This window comes from Parasteatoda tepidariorum, chromosome 7 (genome assembly GCF_982258835.1).
Source record: "Parasteatoda tepidariorum strain Cologne lab strain chromosome 7, Ptep-v5.0, whole genome shotgun sequence".
Classification (NCBI taxonomy): Eukaryota; Metazoa; Arthropoda; class Arachnida; order Araneae; family Theridiidae; genus Parasteatoda; species Parasteatoda tepidariorum.
Window position 1 is genome coordinate 110,438,411 of NC_141761.1, and position 24,088 is coordinate 110,462,498.

Consider the following 24,088-nt stretch of genomic DNA (forward strand, 5'->3'; position numbering starts at 1 on the left):
TGTAATCCCGCAATGCATTCCTGATGAGTCTTTTCCGGCTTCCGGGTGGCCAATTTTCCTATTTTTGAGTGTTTGAAATCCGATGTTCCATTCTTTTAGGCTTAGAATATCAGACCGCCATATTAACGTGCCATCCACTACAAGTGGAATCTTTCGCTAACTTTGGCGACTTATTTTAATATTTTTTCACTCTCATTCTTGGTCAAAAACATTTTATTGCAAACGCCTATGCGATTATTTTTCTGAATTTATTAAGGTATCTGCCTGCCTTAAAATGACCGATTTCATCAAATAATTCGAATTTCTGTTTTTTGCATTTTTGAAAAGAATGAACTCTTAGGATTCTAAAAATGTTTTGTTTTTAAAATTTCGATAATTAGAAGCAAAGTTATAGCTGATTTTGAAACCGGAAGTGAGATTCCGAAACACCGGAAGTGCACTGAAAACGTCAAAATTAATTTTAAACAATGTAGTTTTGAGCCAATAAGAATTTTTTTTGCTTTTAACGCTATTAAAAATATTAATATTTGTTAATTTTTTTTGTATAATATTAATTAAACGCATGTGGCTACAAATTATGTATAAACTTTTTAAAGGAAGTGAAATTGAATGGCATCAATTTTGATATTTATATTTTCTGTTTGCTATGATTTATTCAGCGTTCAAATTTGCCACGATCTTATTAAAAAAGCTTTAATATTAAATTGACGGTAGTTTTAGTTGTTATTTAAGTACTTTTTATTGTTATTTAAGTACTTTTATTTCACTGTTTAGTTATAGTAAACGAATATGCTAACATAGTAAATCTTTTTTCAAAATTATGTGCTGTAAAATTTTGTGTTTTCATATGAAAGGCATATCTTATAATGTTTATTTTAAAATAATACAGTTTTTGCTTGAAATAAAGTTAAAAATAATATTAGTGTGTAGTATGAAGTTAATATTTTTAATCATGTAGTTGTGTATACAAAATACAGCGAAAATTAACGCGTCATTTTTGCCTGTTTTATGAAAAAATATAAATATTTAACTATACTACATTCTAAAATGACTTAGGTATTGTTTGCCAATTGATTCTAACAACCTAAAACTGTTTTAGAAAGAGTTTGGTGGTAATTTGCTGTGAATTATTGCATACATAACTAACAATTTGAAAAAAAGAAAATCGCGGGCTCGAGTTACTGTTTGTCGCTCAATAGAAAATTGGTCATAAAAAAAAGATAATGGATTAAAATGCAAACTGTAAAAAGCAAGAGCTACATAAAGGGCTGAACTACAAATATTATTAAATTAAAGCTTGTTGAATAAGTCTATGTAACTATTTTTGTATAAGTAAATCTTTAAAAGCGTTTTCTGAAAAACTGTATTTTTCAATATTTTGATTCACGCCAGACACTCATACTCCAAAACTAATGGAAATTTTCTTATGAAATTTGGTAAAAATGTTATAAACTATATATACTGTGTTTTGAACTACAACTAAGCTTCAATTTAAATATTTGGTCATGTTACAGGTATATAAACATAAAAAACTATTGAAAAAAATGAAAAAATTGCTGTTTTTCTAGATTTTACCACTTAATTTGGGTAATTTTTAAAATTTTCATAAACCTTTAGTTCAGAACACAGATAAGGGTCAAAATAATCTGTACAGAAAAAGAAATTGTATTTTATTCATTTAAATTAAGTGTATGGTGTCTGGCGTAAGCTCTAAATTTCGCTCATTTTAGGCTTAATTTTTCAAATATTTTAAAAACTATGCGATATTCAAAAATATTTCTTCTTGTTTATATCATTTTATGTCACACATGAACCAATAACACATATGTTTTTTAAAAAAAATTAATTTTTAAAAAAAATTTCATCGTACCCAGGCAGTCGCCTTAAGTTTTTAACTTCCGGCAGTCTGGTACTTTTATTATCTGTATCTTTTTAAAATACGTCGCGATTGGGTATAGGTTTTCGCTATGTAAAATTTAGCCATTTGTTGGCTTTGTACACTTTAATTAATATCTTGCTGTTTATATTTTTATCTAAATTTTTTATATTTCTTTTCCCCAACTGTTTCTGATTAAACGACATTTTTATTTTATCCCCTCCTTCTGATTTTATATAAATTTTTAAAGTCACATCACTTTTCCATTTTTAATGGTGTTCTATTCCCCATAGCAATTTGTAAACTATCTTCATGATGAAAAACGCGGTTAAGTGCTTATGATCAAGCCAGATCATCATTTCTTTAATAATTAAAATTTTTTAATTCTTTTAACTTGTTCGGTGATAATTTCATTTTATTACTGTCATATATCAATATCAGAGTCAGTGTTTACATTCTCATTAGTTTTTGATTTTAATTCCACTTAGGTTCTTGCAATGCTTTTTTACATTATCTTACATACGTTAGGGCTTTATATTTTTACTTTGTGTTTAATTTTTGCTTGCCATTAAATTGTTTTTTAACATGTCTCTGTGTTTTACTATCTTACAAATAATATTTCTTAACTATATTATATACATTTAACTATATTGTAACATATATTTGTACAATGTTCTGTTACATATTTATACATAGCTTAGGGTCATCACTTAACTAGATTTGCTGGATTACTGGTTGACAATTATTTTGCCTCAATATTATCAACGGGACAGTCCCTGGCCATATCATCTGCTGCTGTTACCAAAAATGCTTTTAACAATTTAATCGTTCCTTAAGCTTACAACTTTTCGTCATAGCGATGCCCTATACCCAATTAATTTTTATTTACTATCCCTGACCAAGTGTAAATAGCAATTATTAATTTTACCAATTTTAATCATGTCTTAAACATGTTTTGTATTTACCAATGTCTCTATATTGCGTTCTCTTTTCTAACTGTGCTTAGCACAACTCAACATAAATTTTCTGAGTTTCATATCCCTCACTAGTAGGGGATCAACTAATTTAGCCTGTTTTCTATTCTTAGCTTTGGTCTATTTTAAACTAATTTCGCTTCGACCACCGGTCCCACTTTTTATCTTTTGAGTTTTCATAGTATTTTATTGTTTTAGTAGTCTGTTTAGTTTTTAGCTTAGTATCACATATCAAAATTTAAAAAAATTTCATACTCGCTCCGACCATCGGACCATTATTTAAATTTGCTTTCTTTTAGGTTCCTCTAATATCTGACGCTTATCTAACTAATTATGATACCAATCAATCAAATTAACGTTTTTTATACTCGTTCCGACCTCCAGACTCACTTTCTATTTTCTTGTTTTTTACAGTTTTAACAAATATTGGTTGCCTGTACTCAATATATTTTGTTCCTAATCAACATAACCAATACTTTCCCCACTCGCTCCGACGGCCGGACCCATTTTCTAACAGTTAGTACTAACCATTTAAAATTTATTTGAATAAGAGCAGCATTCAGAAAGGATTCTGCAAGTGAAACAAGAGAGGTTTATCAAAGAAATTTAAAAAAAAGAAAAAGCTTTCTGGATATATATTTATTCTACAATTATTAAGTTTTGCATTTTTAATATCCATTGCGAATGATTCTTGTAAGTAACTATTTTTGATGTATGATAAAATATCAACGAGAAATGTTGCCATAGCTGTACGGCAAAGGTGTACCATAGCCTATGGAAAAATATTTCGTCATAAGCTGTAGCACATCTAAGTTTTATGGCAAAAACTTGCCATATAAAAAATGCCGTAGCATATTCCTATGGGGTTTTGCCTATGGTAAAATTTTGCCATACACTTTTGCCATATACGTATGGCAAAATTTTGCCATATAAAAAAATGCCATAGGATATTCCTATGGGGTTTTGCCTATGGCAAATTTTTGCCATATAAAAAAATGCCATAGGATATTCCTATGGGGTTTTGCCTATGGTAAAATTTTGCCATAGATTTTTGCCATATATGTACGGCAAAATTTTGCCATACATGTATGGCAAAATTTTTGCCATAGGCAAAACCCCATAGGAATATCCTATGGCATTTTTTATGGCAAACCTATGGCAAATTTTCCTAAGGGATTGCTGTTTGTATAGATCGCTCCGACGGCCGGACCCATTTTCTAACAGTTAGTACTAACCATTTAAAATTTATTTGAATAAGAGCAGCATTCAGAAAGGATTCTGCAAGTGAAACAAGAGAGGTTTATCAAAGAAATTTAAAAAAAAGAAAAAGCTTTCTGGATATATATTTATTCTACAATTATTAAGTTTTGCATTTTTAATATCCATTGCGAATGATTCTTGTAAGTAACTATTTTTGATGTATGATAAAATATCAACGAGAAATGTTGCCATAGCTGTACGGCAAAGGTGTACCATAGCCTATGGAAAAATATTTCGTCATAAGCTGTAGCACATCTAAGTTTTATGGCAAAAACTTGCCATATAAAAAATGCCATAGCATATTCCTATGGGGTTTTGCCTATGGTAAAATTTTGCCATACACTTTTGCCATATACGTATGGCAAAATTTTGCCATATAAAAAAATGCCATAGGATATTCCTATGGGGTTTTGCCTATGGCAAATTTTTGCCATATAAAAAAATGCCATAGGATATTCCTATGGGGTTTTGCCTATGGTAAAATTGCCATAGCTGTACGGCATAAATTTAATACGGCATAAATTTAATACGGCATAAAATTTTGCCATACATGTATGGCAAAATTTTTGCCATAGGCAAAACCCCATAGGAATATCCTATGGCATTTTTTATGGCAAACCTATGGCAAATTTTCCTAAGGGATTGCTGTTTGTATAGACAAATAAAAATAAATAAATAAAAAAAATTATTTTAGTGTCCAATTTTTTTCTATATGCTTATCTACATTCCTATAGAAAACAGTTTTTTGACAAAATGGCTATTAGGGCCCCAAAGAAGTTTCAGCCCAGGGCCCCACAAAATCACGATCCGCCCATGCGTCCAGTGGCGTACGCAAGGGAGGGGTTTAAACACCCCCCTTGAGCTCAGACAAAATGGCAAAAATAAAACTTTTAGTTGAAATTATGCGAGCTATTATTTTTTAAGACTATATATTTTTATCTGCCTTATGCCTACTTTTTTTTTCTCACGGTATTTCTCAGAATACTGAAAAAACATTTACTATAACAGGGTTGTACTTTTGAAACCAAATTCACGTGATACTGTTACGGACTGGTTCCTTTCTGTCCTATCAGTATAGTTCTCGAGAATGGCTGTCATTCGCGAGGTCTTTACGCGATGATTCTGGAATCCTAGACGTTCTGTCGTCTTTGAGACAATTCGAGAATTTTGGAGATGCGGTGAAAAATTATATAAAAGAGGGAACGGAGGACAGTGGAGTTAGTTAGTCAGACTAAGAGTTATCTCTGCCGCTTGTCCTTCGGAGCTTGTCACTAAATCTGTTTTGATTTATCTCAACAAAAAGTTCATTCAATCGCCGAACCCGTCGTCGCCACTATTTCGACTAGTGAAGAAATCAGTAACAATACCATTGGAGATACTGTGCTCGTTGAAGTTATTCATTCCAGCTCGAAACTTGCTGTTCTTGGATCTTTAGTATGTCAAAACGCAAGAATTTAACAATTTATAATTATTTTGAGAAAAAACGACGACCTGAAATTAGTGAGGTGACAGCATCTAGTACCAATGTAAGTTTTTCTGTTGTACAGAAATGTGACACTTCCGTTGAAGAAAACGTTTCTAGCATAACAAAATCTGATGAATGTGAAAGTGGCCCTCAAAGTGTTACTTCCCCGCCATATGACATTGGACTTTTTTTAGAAGATATTACATTATGTTCTTAAACTTAAAAAATCAAATCAAAATTTAACTAAACAATGTTGTCTAAATAGAAAGTCAAAATTGTCTAGCTGTCTAAATTAGGGAAATAATAGTGCTTTATTACAGACTCGAATTTCTTTTAGTAGTTTCAGAAAATTATGAACACCCCCCTTGAAAAAATTCTGCGTACGCCACTGTACACGTCTATAAGATTTACGGACAAGTTGACAGGACTGCATAAATTATATTGTAAGTAAGATTCAAAAAATAATTATGCTTTTTATGTTGACAGAAAAGTGTTGGTTTTTACTCAGTTTCTCAAATGAAACCTAGATGGGAAAGTAGATGGTAGTTTCTGATTTAAAATCATATTTAGCAGCCCTTTCATTAACGCTTACATACATAACTGTTTTCATACTTGACCAGTGATTTTTAAAACAAGAATAGTTCATGGCGTTTACTTACAATTTCTGTCATAAAACTGTAATTTTGAATGTAAAGTAAATTTTTCCAACCATTTTGGTAATAGTTTTCATGTTCATGCGCCCAAGATGAGTTCCAAACTGGACCCGAACTGATTAATGGACACACGAAGTAAAGTGACATCACAAAAAGTACTGGAGGAGTTAATCTGAAAAAAAAAGAAAAAAATCAAGGAATGCATTTTTAAAAATTTAAAAATTTTAAAAAAGGACTGGAGGAGTTAATCTAGAAAAAAATCAAGGAATGCATTTTTAAAAGGGGATAAAAAGAAAATGTATGAGTAAATTAGAGCCCAAGCCACAATTTATATCGTTAGCATTGGACCCGAACTAATTAATGGACACACGAAGTAAAGTGAGGTCACAAAAAAGACTGAGAGAGTTAATCTGAAAAAGAAAAACAAAGGTATGCACTTTTGATAAATTTTGTATGTGGATGAAAAGAGAGGGAATGTATGAGTAAATTAGAACCTTAGACATAATTAATATCATCAGCACACCTATTCATTCTAAGAAGATTAAAATTATAACAATAAGATTCAGTATTTCTTAAATCTGAAAAGTACTATTCAAATAAAATAAAAGAGAAAATAGTTCCAAATCAGACCCAAACTAATTATTCGTAAGGTCAAATAAGGATACTTTATAAGGTGGCACTTAACGTGGGAAATGTAGGAATTTAAAGTATCTCAGTTGCTTTATTTTATTAGATTAAGCAAAGCACATATTTAGTTGCTCATTCTATCAAAATAAGGATGAACTGTATTCAGTATAATCTCGCATAATGCTGTTGCTCGTGGCAAATCATCATATTTAAAATTGACCACGATCAAGCTTCTATACTTATGTCTTTGAGGGGCAGTAAGAAATCAATAATAAAAATGTACAGGCATCATGATGCAACTGTGAGCAGGAATGTACTCTAAAAATACTTTGTACTTGCATAAGTTTATATTTGGTACCTATTAAAATTGTCCCAATTACCATAATGCTAATAGTGCCTATTCCCAAAGTTAAGCATCCTTTGTGTTAATAATAGTGTGATAATTTTTATGGTACCCCGTATCGAATAAGTACATTTTCTCAATTATTTTTCTTTTTAGTTCATAGCTTATTATTTTTATTTTTTAATAAGTACCAATTACCAGAATTCATTGTTGTTGTTGCTTATCCTCTTCTGACCTGACAAAGTCAGACCAGATCTATGAACCCGTTGACCTGAAGAGAATCAAACACCAAAAGAGGAGTAGAGTAAATGTCTTCCCAGAGAAGACAGTTCAGGATGTGATCGGCGGAAGCCCGGTGTAGATGGCATTTAGGGCAGATGGGGTGGATTTTAGTTCCTTCGGAAAATAGAAAACCTTTAAGATGGCCGGTAGCTAGGCGGGAGATGGTGGTGCAGACTCTCCTTTCAAAGGGAAGGGTCAAAGAAGCTCCAGGCTTATTTCCCTTGTACCAATGGTGGGTGGGGGTAATCAACCAGTCTCTGAGAAGCTGGGATTTCTTCAGGGAGTAAAGTTCAAGATATGTAAGATCAGAAGAGGTAGGATGCGGTTGGCTGCAACCCTCTTTAGCTAAGCTGTCCGCTAAATCATTACCATAGAGACCGACGTGAGAAGGAACCCACTGCAGGTGAATATTATGTTGGAGGGACAAGAGTTTTAGATTGTTTACGATGGAAATACTGGTCTTGTCGCCAATTTGGGTCCGGTTGTTGAGATGTTGCAGGGAGCTGCGGCTATCAGAGAATATCCAAAGGTCTTTAAAGTAAAGGTCATTTTGCATAACAAATTCCAGACCCCTGTTGATAGCCAGAAGTTCACTTCTGAAAACGGAGCAGAAGTCGCTGGCAGAGAGAAAATTTTTCATCAGGAGTCTCGATGTAGACTCCGCTACCAGCATGACTATCGATTTTGCTGCCGTCAGTGAATATTTTTGCTTCTTGTTTTTGAATAGAGTGAATAATTTCGAGAGCCTGTTGCTTTAGATGATCGGGCAGGAATTCCTTCCTATTGACAGGAAGGTTAAAATGGAGGAAAACTTCTGGAAGATCTTCAGAAGGGTTCAAAGAACTGTGAAGGGAGTGCGGCTCTACGTTATCGACAAGGAGGTTTTGAAAAAACTATTTGGCTAAATGGACTGTTTTTCCTGAGCCTTTGGGAGAATTCATTAAATATCATTAACGTCATTAAAATATCATTTGCCGATATTTTACGTACACCATAACAAATTATTTTTATTTTTATAACCGTCGTTGAACAGCAGACCCAATTTTATGGGTTTAAGACTACTAATGTTCAACTCCGTAGCCTTGTCATTTTGAACCCAATTCAGAATACAAGGGAACTCCTGGATCGAGTATTGAGAGAAATTTGCCTTCGTGGAGGATTTTTTGATGGAGCTAACCCGCATTTGCGTTACATGGAGAGGAAGACCACGAGAACCTCCCACAGTTAGCCTGACGGTAGGGGGACTCTAACCCATGATCCGTCTGCCACTGAGGATATTTCACGTCAGCACTGTGGTCGGTGCAAGATGGATGCGGAATTCGTATCGACTGGAATTCGAACCCGGTTCGCCACATTGGTAGGCGAACGCTCTATCCCCTGATCCATTGCGGCTCCTTTAGCAAACTAGTAAAATTTCTAGATTAATTTTGCCTTTAAATACATAGCTTATTATTTTACCGATCAGGTATAAAAAAAAAGCTTTTTTAGAAATAGAAAAAAAATACACCAGCAAAACATTTGACCATATACGATATTTCTAACAGAAGTTAAAAATTCTTTTTCTATTAATTATAAAAGTTTTTTTTCTATTAAACTTCATATTTTAAAATTATCAAAAAGCTATTTGTTAATTAATTAATCTGTTATTTTCGTTAAAACTTATTTTACTAATAACTTCATCTAATAATGTTTTTGATATAATTTAAAAAAAAATTGAATTTATTCAAATTTTGTTTCATTTTTTAAATTGTTTTATATTTGTTACATATTCTTGTGGAGCATAATTATAAGGAATGCATCTCATTTAAGAACTTATTTTAGTTTTAAAAAAACACGTTTACATTTTAGCTCAGCATAGAAAACAGTACTATAATCCCTGTGGCAGGATTTTTTCAAGCTATCTGTGACAAAACTCTCTAGTACTAATATTTTTCTGAAAGATACTTTTAATAGTGACAAGCATATTACTAATTTAAAATATAGAAAATGCTGTGTTTACTGAAAAAAACCCCATTTAATTTATTTTAATTAAGCATATAATAATTTTTCATTCTAATACTATGGGTGATATTCTTGCATTTTGTTGGGGACACACCTTTTTCCCTTCGCATTTCGTAAATAATCACCACAATACAAAAAATAATTAAAAATCATGAAATCCGCAGTAGTAACTGCCGAAAAATAGCTCGAGGACGAAATTACGTGAATCTAACTCTACAAATGCGTTTTTCGTTTCGATATTAAGTTGTTGTAATAAATAATATCGTATAAAAAATATCGGATTTAAAAACTATGGAGAAATCAATAGCAATAACTGCTAAAAATCACCTTAAAAAGTAAATACCTCAATGCACGATTCGAATTTTCCATATTGCTTAAAATATATCGGGATATTTAAGATCCACGTAAAAATCAATCGAAACATTACATCGATTTACGACGTAAATTGAACGCATCAAAAAGTGATTATCTAAATGCATGATTCAAATGTTACGTGTAAATTTCTGTAGAAAAAAAAAGGTATTTTTTTTAAAAAACTTTTCAAAAGAAAAATCTTTCTGCCAGAACGTTCAACGACTACGCCGCCGTGTCGCTGCGATTCAGCCACGGGGACTATAACATTTTACAGGAACCTTAGTTTTTTCAGGTACAGGGAATTTTTCAAACCGTATGCAAAAAAAAGATTACAGACTCGTCAAAAACTCAAAAAATTAAATTAAATTTGAAAAAAAAAATGATTCAATGATTACAAATAATAAAAATAATCTTCCCTATTTGTAATTTTCCGACTCTTTTTTTAAAACTTTTTGAACCAGTTTTTACAGTCCATTTTTTCCACGTATGATCTAAATCACATTTAAGAAAAATATGAAAATTTCAAGAGAAAAGACCAGATGATTTTAATAATTAAAAGTTGAAATCTTTGTCCTATTTGTCTAGTCATTTTAAATTACTATTTCATAACCAATATTCTCTGTGAGTAAATTTATGACATGAACAAAATAAATCCAAAGAAAGCTATTGAAATTATATACATACAGTGAAACCCCGCTATAGTGAATCTGCAAGGGACAGAAATTTCGGTTCACTATATTCTTACTGCAATCAATTGTAGCTAATTTTTCCGAACCTTTTATGAAACATTATTTAAATAAATGACTCATAAAAAGAAGTAAAAAAATGGTTAAAAAACAATATGTAGTCAGGAAAAATGTGTTAACTTTTAATTTTTTATTACTCTTCGTCTTGTGTACAAAAAATTTAGGGATGACTTTTATTTAAGAAGCTGAGATAGAAGAAGCAAACAAGAAAAAATAATTATGGCTACACTCCACTTAATAGATGGTTTTAAAAATCGGTATGTGTATTTTATGTAGAAATTTCAAAATTACTAAAAAATGAAGAAAAAAAATCAGTCGAAGACAGAAAAAAGTTCATAATATCCGATTTCCTCTCTTCTTTTGGTTCACTATATCCACAAAAAATAATATTATATGTGTATAGCAAGGCACGGGAGCGAACATTTCTTTCACTATATCCGGGAGATCACTATAAACCATGTTCACTATAGCCGGGTTTGACTGTAGAAGGGATTTTTTTTCTGCTGAAGACATTAGCGAGAGAAAAAATATATAACAGCAAACAAAATCTTCACCTACTGTATTTAAGCATTAAAATAAAAGAAAGAATCATGTATTTATAGTGAATAATTTTATATAATCATTAGTTTATGGTAAAGTTGTGTTCGTATTTTTTTATATTTAAACGGAAGAAAGATTTAAAAGTATAAATTTGGATTTTAGAAGGAATAAAATGAAATAATCGGGATTAATATGATGTTTAAAGGAAAACAAAAAGAGCCTAAATGTTTATTTATAAATAAAACAATTATAATTACAAAAGGTGATAAATTAACTTACCCATGAAATGTATGAGGTTCTCTTCTAACAAAATTCCTTTTGCTGCCAAATGCGGCCAAATTTTTTGGCTTTAAAATGTCAGAATCACTTTTCTTCGGTTGAAACAGCAAGGAGAAACGGAGGTTGAAAATACTCTTTCTCGATTCACACAACAGTCACGTGTTTTCATTATGAGGGCAAAAATTATCGTCAGGTGTGGGCTGTATTATATTTAAACCGCATGTTAAAAATACTTGCCTTTCTCTTTGGTATATAACATTGCATTGTTTTGTCGTAGCATTTCTGCAATTTTAGAAAAATGAGAATCGGAACTAAAATAAAATAAAAAAGGATTTAATATCTGCAATATTTTGCGTAAGGGGACCATAAATATGACTGAATTTAAAATGAAGTATCCATCATTCTAGATATTGGAAGTTATTTGACACATGATTCGCATATAAAATAATGTTAAAATGCTCTGGTACAAATTACATACCTGCAACATCTTTGTAAAATCTGTTCAATTACGTTCAAATGTCCTTTAGACTGCTCAATTTTTTTCCATAAAGTGTAGGTAAGCAAGAACCCACTGAAATTGAATTAATAATTATTACGCATCATGCTTTTCAGTTTTTGAATTTTGTAAACTTTAAATATAAATTTGTTTTCAAACTGAACCAAACATTCATTTACTGAAACATTGAACTATTCTAACTGTCTAAGAGAAATTAGTTGAATACTAATTTCGACGCTTGATTCCTCTGGAGTTGAATAAAAAATTGTTGCTCATAATGTCATGTTTCAGTTATGAAATTTACAGAATTTTAATATATACAAATTTGTTTTTGAATTGAGAATGTTTTTTGAACAAAGAATTAAACCTGTCTACGTTCTCGGAAAAATCATTTTAATGTTGAACAATAATATCGATGTCTTGAACTATAATACGGTGCAAATTTATTACAACCTTAATAAAGTGTTAAATGGGACCGCGTTTTCCGCCCAGTTTATCCTTTAAATCGTTTAACTAAGTTTGGGGAAGATTAATTTAAATTATAATAAGGTTCAATTTGGGCAATATATTGAAATGGTTGTTAATTTAATCGTTTTTATTGTTCCATACGGTCCAAAATTTCTATAAGGGTAATACAGTCAAGTCCCGTTATATATACAGAGAGAAACATCAATGCCCTGAGAGGGAGTCGAACTCCAGCCATTTGCTGTGACACATTGAACGTTCGACCACTTGGTAAGTTGAGAACCAATCATGTTAAAGAATTGTTTTGCATAACAATCAATCTCAAAGCATTGCATATGTCTCTAAATTGATCACTTTTTTCAAAATTATGAAAAACGGCATAAAAAAAATCTATTAAAAGTTAATCTTTAATAAAAAAAGATGTTTATGTGAAAAAGCTAAAATTAAGAATCCCTAAAGCTTATTCTCTCAGCTATATTCATTGTAGTTGTAGTTCATTTCCGTCGCACTAGAGCTGCACAATGGGCTATTGGCGACGGTCTGGGAAACATTCCTGAGGATGATCCGAAAACAAAGCATCACAATTTTGATCCTCTGCAGGGGGATGGCACCCCCTCTTCGGTAGCCCAACGACCTGCACGCGAAGTCGAGCGCTTTACGGTAGAACAGTTTAACGAGTACAATACCGCACACTCTCGATCCCTGCGCAGTCTAATCCAAGTGGTCACCCATCCTCACACCGACCGCAGCCAGTGATGCTTGACTTCGGTGATCTGCTGGGAACCGTGTCTTAACGATCAGTCCACTGCGGAACTCAGCTATATAGAAGCCATAAGCCAGTAAATCACTGATGTCATAATGAATATTCCAATACTGAACAAAAAAAACCTGATTTGGTTAACCCTAGGTTAACCAAAATCCCCTAGGTTAGGTTATCCCCTAGGGTTAACCCCCTAGGTTGGTTAACCCTTAGAATAATCTGGCATCAACAGAAGATATGATTGCCGAGAGAATCAGAGCTACTTAAGATACACTCTCTTAAAACGAAAAAGTGATTTCTGTATTCAAAAAAGAGTGAAATTTTTTTAACTCAACTTGAGTGAAATACACCTTTACTTGAGCGATATTCTTGCTTTGCGTTCACTCAAACTTGAGTGGTATTTATTTAAGTAATATTTGAGTGCTTTTCGCAATATTTGAGTGATTTATTTATTGTTCAATTGTGTGCGAGCTATAAGATGGAGTTTCTATCGTTTTATTTTAAAAAGCAAACGATAATAAATCCAAATAAAATTATTTTGTTCTGTGATCTAAATAGATTATGTATTCGCTTTTATTTTACGTTTAATTTCGTCTGGAGAATCTGTCGCTTAATATTTTGAATTAAGAAAAATTAAAACAACTTTTAGTTCACAGCGGTATTTCTGGAGAAGATGCTGTTTTACTTTTTGGTAAGTAGATATACTTTGTTGTTTTTATTTTTAAAATACTTTTAATTAGGGTGTGTTATATTCACATTCCATTTAATTTAGTTGTTTTTCAACGTTTTTAAATAAAATACTATTCATTAAAATTATTTGTCAAAAATTTTTTATTAAATTTAAAGTGTTAAATGTGGATGATTATGGAATATTGAAAAATCTGATTCCAGGCTAGAATCGTTGTCAAAGCATGTGGTGATATTTTATATCTGTAAAGAGTTTTAGAATTTTTTCAGATCTCATATTAAAGTTTTAACATTTTATTTTAATATAATAAATTTATATCCATGTTTCAGATTTTTGATGTATAATTTTTATACAAAATATTTGTGAATAATTAATTTCATATCATTCTATACTTCTTTTATAAAAGATATTTATGAAATAATTTATTGTTCATACAATCTATAATTGCTGTTTTTTAAATTGCTTTCTATTAATAAAGTTGACAATCTTTAATTTATGAAAGTTCACATTTGCAAGATCCATTCATTCAAATCTGTATCTTCAGATGTTCTATGCATTTTGTTATAAATTTATCATAAAAAAAGTGGAAAATATTATATTTCAAGAAATTAAATAGTATTTTGAATTTTTTCGTTTTAATCCTGTTTTAAGCTTTTATTTAATTGGAATTTAGAATTAACGCTATTTTCGTATTTCGTAAAGTATTTGTCTCATTATACAAATTATTTTTCTCTTGTTGCTAGCATAAAATTTCTTACCACTTTTCCTCAAGTTCAATTTTCGAAGCAAAATTGAAAATGCAGAATTAATATTTAATTAAAAGTACAATGCTAATTAAAGTGTTTTAAAATACAAATAAATTAGAATTTAGCACTAGTTATAGATTAATAGTAAAAAAAAGGGGAGCAGTATTAAAAATAATATTTATTGCGAGATAATTAATGCATGTAAGCTATTTAACCACGTGCGAAATAACTCCATTTTTTTTCTTCCTTAACAGCAGTGAACATAAGTTTCGGGGGCGAGTAACATTACCCACTGTTGCAGATAACGGTTGATAGGGTGAGCCACATTCACACAACAGAGAACACATACAGAGAGGGAAACATCCATGCTCTGAGCTGGATTTGATCCAGCTTCACAGTCAGGCAACGGCCGGTAAACTCCATTTATAGATTCCCTGTATTTTATTTCACCAGCGGGTGACCGAGCTCCGCTCGGAGAAAACAGGTATCGAAGCTAACTCGAAGATTTAAATTTTCAATTGTGATTTATCAAAACAATACATATGCCATAAGAAAATTTGTGAAACCATTGGTGAAAAGATAACCGGTTAAAGTGCACCATTGTAAACTATCTAAACAAAGTTAGGAAAGGGAACTATTCTATACAAAGGTAAAGTTTGAAAAGTCATAGGAAATAAAATGTAATTGATAACAAAAAATTATACAATTAAAGAAATGGTACAAAGTGAGCAGTGTAGAGATTGAAGCGTGTTGAAGTTCAATATTTTTGACAAATTTATTTAGAAAAACCAAACATATATACATACATAAGAAACATATTATAAACCTATAACAGCATAAATATAATAAACATTAATCATCGATTGCGAAGTCTTCCATGTTGTCCAGGTAGTGTCTCGTCGGAGAGGCAGGTGCGGCTGGTGAGTTTCTTTTGTTCAGGACTTCCTTCCATACGACGTTTCGGGTGTGGGTTGGATTCTCAGGAGGCAGCAGGACCTTCAACGCACTTTGACGCTTGACTCTTGAAAACGCGACGTAGAGCATTCCGTGCACGAAGACCGTCGTGAGGAGAAGCACGCCGACGAATTCGAATGTTTGGCCTTGTGACTTGTGTATCGTAATGGCGAATGCTGGAGTAACTGGGAATTGGTGCCGTTGCATAGTTGCGCCAAGCTGTGATTTGCTGGAGTCGAGCGTGATCCTTGGAAGGTGTACTTGTCGGCCTGCATGTTCACCGGTGATGATCTTAGCCTTGATGATGTTGTTGTAAAGTTCGGGGACAATCAATCGTGTTCCGTGGCACATTCCTTCAGAGACGTCCAAGTTTCGGAGAAGCATGATGATGGCGTTCTTCTTGAGCTTCAGATTGTGTGGAGGAAAGTCGGCGATGTTGATCGAGTTCAGGAATTCAGGCGCGAATTGAATTCCCCCTTCATGTTGATCCTTTACCGAGTCGAAACTTGTGTATGTCTTCTCTTCGCCTGCAAGCATAGCGATAATCTGCTCGTTGATCTTGTCCTTATCGTCGTTCAATGGTGCAAGAATAGCGCGATTCTTCATTGCTTCGTAGTTCCCACTTCTGAGGCATGGTCCGAAGATTTCATCGATGAGGTTACCACCAGAGCGAATTTCTTCTGGGACTTCTATTTCGCCGAGTTCATTCACTTCGAGTTCCCCGTCGCCGACCTTTAGCAGGTATTTCGCGAATTCTTCTTCTTCGGGATCAACGCGCATGTTCTTTTCGAGCGAATAAGTCTTGAAGTGTTGCCACAGATGGCTTCTCTTGATCAAAAGGTCGAGTATTTCGCTTTTGTTGGCACGTTGTTGAACTGGACAGCACTGTCGGAAGTCGCCACCAAGCACCATGACTTTGCCTCCAAACGGAATGTTGTTGCAAATCGCGCGTAGGAGTTCGTCGATGTTGTGCAAGCCGTATTTTGAAATCATCGGAGCTTCGTCCATCAGACACATGTGGGCTCCTTTGAGTGCGTTCGCCTTCGGTGATCCTGGTTTGATGGATGATCTTGAGTCGGATGTAAGCGGGACTTTCAAGCCAAAGGCTCGGTGCGTTGTTTGACCACTCGGTAGAAGAATCGCTGCTATCCCGGTGTAAGCCATGCATTTCACTTTCTTAAGCCTTCCTATAACGATGCGATACAGCGTGCTGTAGACGAATGTCTTCCTGGTTCCTCCTGGTCCATCTATGAAGAAGCATTTCGCAGCAGGAGTCGGGTCTTCAAGTACTTGGATTATGGTGTCGACGATTCCACGCTGCTTTTCGTTGAGTTGCTGGTACATGCGGTCTCCGATTGCTGTTGATTCGTCGACGTCGATCATATCGTGTTCCAAATCTTGCTCATAGTTGTTGATGTCTTCCATGCCATGTGTCTGCACCCAGTATCGGAAGTTGCGGTCTTCGGTAGCTTCGGTGTTCAGCTTATGCGCGATGATTCGGTAGGCACGCTTTATCGCTTCTTCTATGGAACCACCAGTGCGTCTTGCTTCTCGAATGAAATCTTCCGCGAGGTCCTCTTTGAACAGTTCCCATAATCTCTTCGGGTTTTCTGGTGCACCAAGTATCATGATTGTTGGACATTGGGCGGTTGTACTCCGGCTGCGATTGCGCGTTGGTTGGTTTCTTCGATCACTTCTCTCATCATCATAAACGATTGGGCGAACGGGTTGTTAAAGCGCATGATCTCCTCGAGTAGTTGCAATAGTTCTTGACTTAACTCTCGGTTGAGCTCAGATCGCGCAGCTGTAGCCTCGTCCGGGTCCATGAAGTACATTTGGGCAAACTTTGGCTGTTCAAATCCACCTTGCGGGTCTTGAGTCGGGCGCGTTGCCAGGTTGATCTTGTGATGGACTTGACCGCCGGCGATAAACGCGTAGATTCCATGTTGATTGACGGTTCTATCGTCGTCAACTTTGAATGAGGCAAGTGCAAAGCAGGCGTCGATGTTGCGGATCCTTTTGTAGAATTCTTCCGATAGGCGGTGTTGTCGTGCAAATAGAAGCGCTAATTCGTTTGGAAATTCGGGCATTGGTAGTTTGATTCTTCCATGTAAGCAGCAGTCGCCAAATGAATCTACGTGTATTTTGTTCTTCACTCTTTCTTCTGGGAAATGCAAAGCGCCATCGTGGATGCAAGCGACGTTAAATGAACCAAGACTTTGATATTCCACGTCGGAAGTTGCAGCATTTTTGTAGGTTGACGCAGGCCGAGATTTCGCAGCTCTACGGAATCTTTCATTACGGCGGCGTTGTTCCTCTAGGCGAATGTTGCGGCCCTTCATTGTTTCGTTTTTTCGTCTGCGTCTTTCATAATCGCGGTATTTTACTCGTTGAGATGCATTAATATCCATCAATATATCCGAGATTCGTTCCTTGCTACGCTGCTTCACTGCTCTTGTCGGGCGCAACGGCGTTATCATCGGGTCTTGGATATTCAAAGCGTGCATATTGGTCGAAGATGTGAAAGATGCGGCTTCAGATGGTCCCGACGTGTTCAATTGGTCACTGTTCACAATGAATTCGTAAATTTGCTTCCGTTCATCCGCTTCTTGAAAATTCTTGTCCAGGAAAAGGCGTCGATGAGAGAGGTATTGTCGAGCATAAAAGACGATGTGAACTCCGCAGGAAGACGCGTCATCTTGGTGGTTGTAAGCGTTGCGAGGTTTCACGATGCATCCTTTCAGCTTTTCATTCGTAACAACGGTATTCAAAACGTGTCGCAGTATTTTTCTCAAAACAGCATCGATGGGCAGCGGGTTGTCGACTGGATCGCAGACTAATAGTTGACGTTCTCCATAGCTTGCTTCGTAAATTCCTAGCATCCATTTGAGCTCTCTTGTGAATGGGAATGAGTAGCACGTCGAATCCTTGTTGAACGCCGTATAGATAGTTGGAAGCCTTGTTCTGGTCGCTGATATCGTTGAGAAGAGCCATTCCTTCATAAGCGCCATCCGCTGTTGTAACGTAGAAGCGTGCGACAAATTCAGGGTGAAGTACGGCAACTTTGACGGTCGGGTAAGCTTGTTCGGCGTAATAAAGAAGCATTCTGACAATGACGGTATCTTCTAGTTGTCCATTTGCGGGTAGAATTGAGTTGATCGCTTGTTGTTCCAAAATTCCGGCTCCTTGAAGAATTTCATGTAGAGGTGCGTTCTGCATGTTGAAAATGTAGCTTGAAATCTGATGAATGTTGAAATGTCGGACTTTATTGACGGTGATTTTAACACAAAAGTTAAACTTTTCTCCACTTTGATAAATGTAAACTAATGCGAACCTTACAATTAAATTATTAATTCCTTCGTATATTATTGGTTTAAGTTGTCGAAAATTAATATTTCAATTATAAGGTTCGCATTAGCATACATTTATAAGAGTGGAGAAAAGTATCTATAGCCATTATGGCGAACTAATAAAGTTTGAAAATATCCTATCTGTAACTCCGAACTGCTCGACCGTAGCGCTTCAAAACCGGTGCCAATCGATTCATCGTGGCCAAAAACCCCAGACCCCCAAGTTTACCGGAGTTTATTAATTCTGGGGCGATTTTCGACTTGGCAACCATTTCTCGTATTATAGTATAAGATTCATTAAAAGTAATTTTGCTCTCACATAGTAATCACATTCAAGTTCTCATATGTAATCAGATTCAAAACAAGTTCCCCTCAGAATGTGTAGTAAGATTTCCTGGTTGTAAGCATATTTAATAGACTTTCCTATTAATTATATAAAAGTGAAGGGCAAAACTATAAATGTGCCGCTTCTCTAGGATTTTAATAGCATAGTTATTTAAACTATACATAGAAATGAAATATTTCGTGACCGAAGGATTACCACTACGGTTAAATCATATGCTAGATATGATTGAGACAACGGAGACTTCTTTTTCTAAATTTATTTCGATAACTGAAAAAGGTTTTAAATTCAAGGCGAATCAAGAAAAAAAACCTGAATGTTGATAAAATTAACTTTGAAATTTGCAGTATGATAAATGTATTTGTGTCAAATCAAAGAGTACTCTCTTTCTCGTTAAACTGAAAATAAATTAAAATTTAGACTATTCCTTCCAAAAAATTATGAAAATTCTTTTTAATTTTTTCTCTCCCGCGCATGCCCTGTATAAGAGAGCAATTTTAATTGCTTAGATTTTGCACAGCTTTAAACAATTTTTTTTTCAAATTTTAAAAGAAAAATACTTAAAAAAATTTTTTTTAAACTGAAATTTTTTAAATTTTATTGAATATTTTAAAAGTTATATATAGCTAAAAAAAGTAAGAAATTTTTTTTTTTTACCGAGTCAAGTTTTTTAAAATGTGTGTTTTAATGGCAGATTTTAATCTTCTTCTCCTTTTCAGTGACGGAGGGGGGGGGCGCAGTTCAGTGAGTTAAACAGAAATAAATGAATAAATAATAGTGTTTTTATATACTAAAGTGAAAGGAGTAAATAATGTGATGTACATAAATTGCATTTTTCTGACTTAATGTCTTGTTTGATTGTTGAATTTTAAAAATGATATAAATTTTATTTAATAGTTTTTTTTTTGAAAAACAGATATGCTATAAAAGTCTTTTTTAAGTTTACAAAAATGTTTAACATTTTTTAAAGTATTTTGAATTTTTAACTGAAACAGTTTGTATTTCACCTGCGCGAAATGGGAAAAAAAAGCATTAATTTGTCAGTTTATTACCAAAACTAGTATTTATGCTTCAAAAATTGTCTACATAATGTATAAATGTTTTTTTTTTCTGGGAAAAAGTGAATTTTGATGAAGAGCTAAATAAATTTGATTGCCCAGCTCATCTGTGAAATGGAAAAGAAAACAGAGGATTTCTCTTATATTGGATAAGATGATTGTAGACGTAGACACTTGCTTTATAAGAGCAATTGACTTTTTGTTTAAGAGTCACTTTGTTTTCAATGTAAATCAAGCTCCTTGTTCTTCTCGTTTCTTCACATTACGCTCTATGAGCTGAAAAAGGTGCTATAGAAAACTTAAATATTATACTATACAGAGTGAACACATAAAGAATATATGTATAAGAAAACATATACAATGAAATATCTTTTTTTCCCTGTAATTTAGTTGTCTTATTCACTAATGCATTCTTGCATTTTATGTTAAAAGTCTTAATTTGCAGTTGTATTATAGCTTTCAGGCACCAATTCTTTTTCAAGGACGCTGACTGCTCCACTTCGAAAAGACATTTTATAAAGTGGTAAAGAATTAAAAACTAAGACCTGCATAATTTTGCGGACATGAAAGTTACATATTTTCAATAATTATTGATGACGTAATGTGATTTTTAGAGTTGCGTTATACATGCATATAACGTTATATAAAAGCAAGTTAAAAATTTTCAAAGAAGCTATTATGTTTTTTTTTACAATCAAATTGCGTTCAGTTCATTTGTAAATTACAATTAAACGAATGAACGATTTAAACAGGGAAAACCTGACATTGTCAGGGAATTTTATTTTAGTTCCAAAAATTAGGCAATAGTCAGGGCAAGTTGCAATTTTTTCCACAAAATCCTGGAGAATTCCTATTTTATACCTGTGAAATAACCAGTCTTAAGATTGTCAGTAACAGTAGTTAGTTCTTGAGAATCGAGTTAAATAATTCTAAATCTATTACAATTATTTGCTACAAAAATTTTTACATTTTAGTCAAACTGAAATGCTCCCATCCTCATTTAATGATATTTTTTTTTTACACCGCAGACAATCTAATGTTTGCCATTACAAATAAAATAATCAAATTTTTCTGATGAAAAATGGAATGATATAGATAAAATATGGTATTGATTTTAGTTGTTATTTACCTGGAAAAGTTAGGGAAATTTTTCTGAAATTGAGTGGGTACCCTGTTAAAAAGACGTTATGCTCTTGCCTTTCACCAATATCTACAAATATTTTTATTAAGTATATTTTGGTAAACATTTTATAAATAAGGTAATAACCAGAAAAGTTACCATCCAAATGAATTGGAATGTAGAAAAATTATCAAAGTTATGTTCCCAAGAACTAGGAAGGAAATGGTTAAGTACGATTTAACATGAAGTCACTTTAATTATTATTTGAATACTTAAGTAAAATGAAAAATTATGTAACCTGTTAATAAAAAATTTGTTAAAAGTTACAAATCCTTAAAATTTTGTCCTTAAGTCTGTCACAAAGCTTTCGATCTCTAAAGAGTATTATTGAAATATGTCAATGTTTCTCATTTGTGTATTTTTGTAGAATTTTTTGATAAAGTAAAGTACTCTTTAGTCTACTCTGTCTGAAAATAAGCGTTAATACGAGTATGCCTTCTTGTACTCCAAATCATAATTCAAAGCGTGATATTGTTTAATTCGAAGAAAATCTTGCTATTAATTAAATCATTGATAAAAATTAAACTTTTGATTCACATTGATTAAATGAACAGGAGAGAAAATAAATTTTGGACATTGCTCCTGAAGAGCATACAGGTAATTGATAATATGGAAACCGTCAAACGTCAAGAATTTTAAAACTAATCACGAGAAATATTTTCAAAATTCTGATACCAAAATGACGGTTCTTATTTAAAATTTTGAAATTGCTATCTCTTGACCTGAGATTTTGAGGTCGAGTTTGGTATCATTGAGTGCATTGTTTAAATATATTTCACTGGTTTATTTTTATAATTTTGATCTGATGCGTATTTTTAGATTTTTTTTATCCAATGTGCATTAGTACATTTTTGACCCGATGTATATTTTCAGATATTTTATCCGATGCGTATTAGTATACTTTTAACCAGATGTACAAGTGTTTGATATGATGCGTATTTTCAGTTCTTTGCTCCGATGTGCGTTTCTTGAGATATTTAGGAATTTCAATACTTTTCGAATATTGTGCGTTTTAAGTAAATTATTATTGGAAACCTAGAAAGCATACTAACAGGGTAAAGATAGAGTACAATATATTTTAAGTACCTGATAGTAATAAAGCAGTCCACCATAACTGGGCCGTTATTTTCCAAAATACATTCCATAAATTCGAATACGAAGTGAAAATTTCCTACAAAAGGAAAAAAAAAATAGATTAAAAATGTTTTTGATACAATATGGATCATACTGAAAAAATTATATTCAGAAGGGTATTAAAAATTATTTTGAAAGTGTTTTTGAAGTTATGATCTAGAAATCCACTCTCTGTTACTTTTTTAAACATCAATGTGTCTACAGCAAAGTCTACATAGACAGAATTTTTTCATGTATTAGAAAATTTAATCTGACCGTTAATGACCCAGATAGCCAAATAAGGTTTATTTTCACTCAGTAAAAAACTTTTAACGTAAACCTAAAATGGTTTGTTATGCGGTTTACGTGTAAACCTTCTAACCTTAAAACAAGAACTTGGACAATCTGCTCTATTCTACGTACATTACGCATGTCCAATACCTTAGAAAACAACCTTCTATATAAAAACCTCAAATCGAGGTTGACTTAGGGTTTTCAAGTGTGAAAAAATCCTTAAATAAAGCTAGTTTCAATGTGAAAATAATTTTAAATCTAGGTAATTATAAAATTTCTTTTCGCAAGGTCTTTTATGTTCAGCTAAAATCACCTTGTCATGAAATTTTAATGGACAATACAATTTGATCCCATCACTTGTGTGACGTCAGCTGAAACGTCATGATGGACCTTTAGTGACCATTTTACCTAAGTGACATTACTTTTTAAAAAAAGTTTTACAAAATTATTTTTAATCCTTTTAGGATGAAAGGTTTCAAACTGCAATATTTTTGCTTTATTGAAAAAAGGTTTTTAGTACAAACATTTTCGTGAAAATAAAAAGAAAATTTCGTCACAAGATATTATGCTTTCTGGTTGACGTTCAAAATGTTCTCCATATGGCAATGATATTTTTATGTAACTATGTCATTGTCAACCCATAAAGAATTTTTCATAAGTTTATCTTTTCAAATTTCGTCGTCGAAAATTTTTAACCAGAAGGTTATGAATTGGTTTATTCAAAATGTTTTTCTTCTGACAAAGGCGTTGATTCCAATAAAGAATTTTTCAGACATTCCTTATCTCAATTGTCCAAAGAATTCTACAGATAGCAACGCTTTACCGCCATGTAACAAATGCTTCAGGCATTTTGCTAACACTAAACCTCTTAATGTATACCTATTTCTTCCACAGCCGGTCAAAAGAACGGACTTATTGTTTCTTGATTGACTGTATGAAATATGGATGTTAGGAAGGAAATAAACTAAAAAAAACTTTATTATAATTATATGGAATTGTATATTGCAAACTTTTATGTATTACAAACACAAAGAATAAGAATTTTTAATTCATTGCTCAACGAATTTTTTACATATACAGGGTGTTTCCATTGTACATTTTCAGCAAATATATTTCATCTAATTATTATTATTTCTATAATTCTTATAAGAATTATATATCTTATAATTATTTAATTAATATTACTTCTTGTAAGAATTTGTACTGTCTAGATTGTTTCGACATTTTTCTGGGTAAAAACT

The 24,088-nt window shown here is 32.9% G+C and overlaps 1 protein-coding gene and 1 long non-coding RNA gene across 2 annotated transcripts in view; one reads left to right on the forward strand and one right to left on the reverse strand.

Annotated features, from left to right (window-relative positions):
- LOC147807386 (uncharacterized) overlaps positions 1-24,088 on the forward strand; it is a 153,413-nt gene that overhangs the window by 44,119 nt on the left and 85,206 nt on the right. The window lies entirely within an intron of this gene.
- LOC147807388 (nose resistant to fluoxetine protein 6-like) overlaps positions 1-24,088 on the reverse strand; it is an 83,048-nt gene that overhangs the window by 39,288 nt on the left and 19,672 nt on the right. The window contains exons 7-9 of the mRNA XM_087168481.1: positions 22,527-22,611; positions 11,879-11,971; positions 6,235-6,400 (exon numbers count right to left, since the gene is read on the reverse strand). Coding sequence (XP_087024607.1) covers positions 6,235-6,400; positions 11,879-11,971; positions 22,527-22,611 — 344 coding nt within the window. The remainder of the gene's footprint in view (positions 1-6,234; positions 6,401-11,878; positions 11,972-22,526; positions 22,612-24,088) is intronic.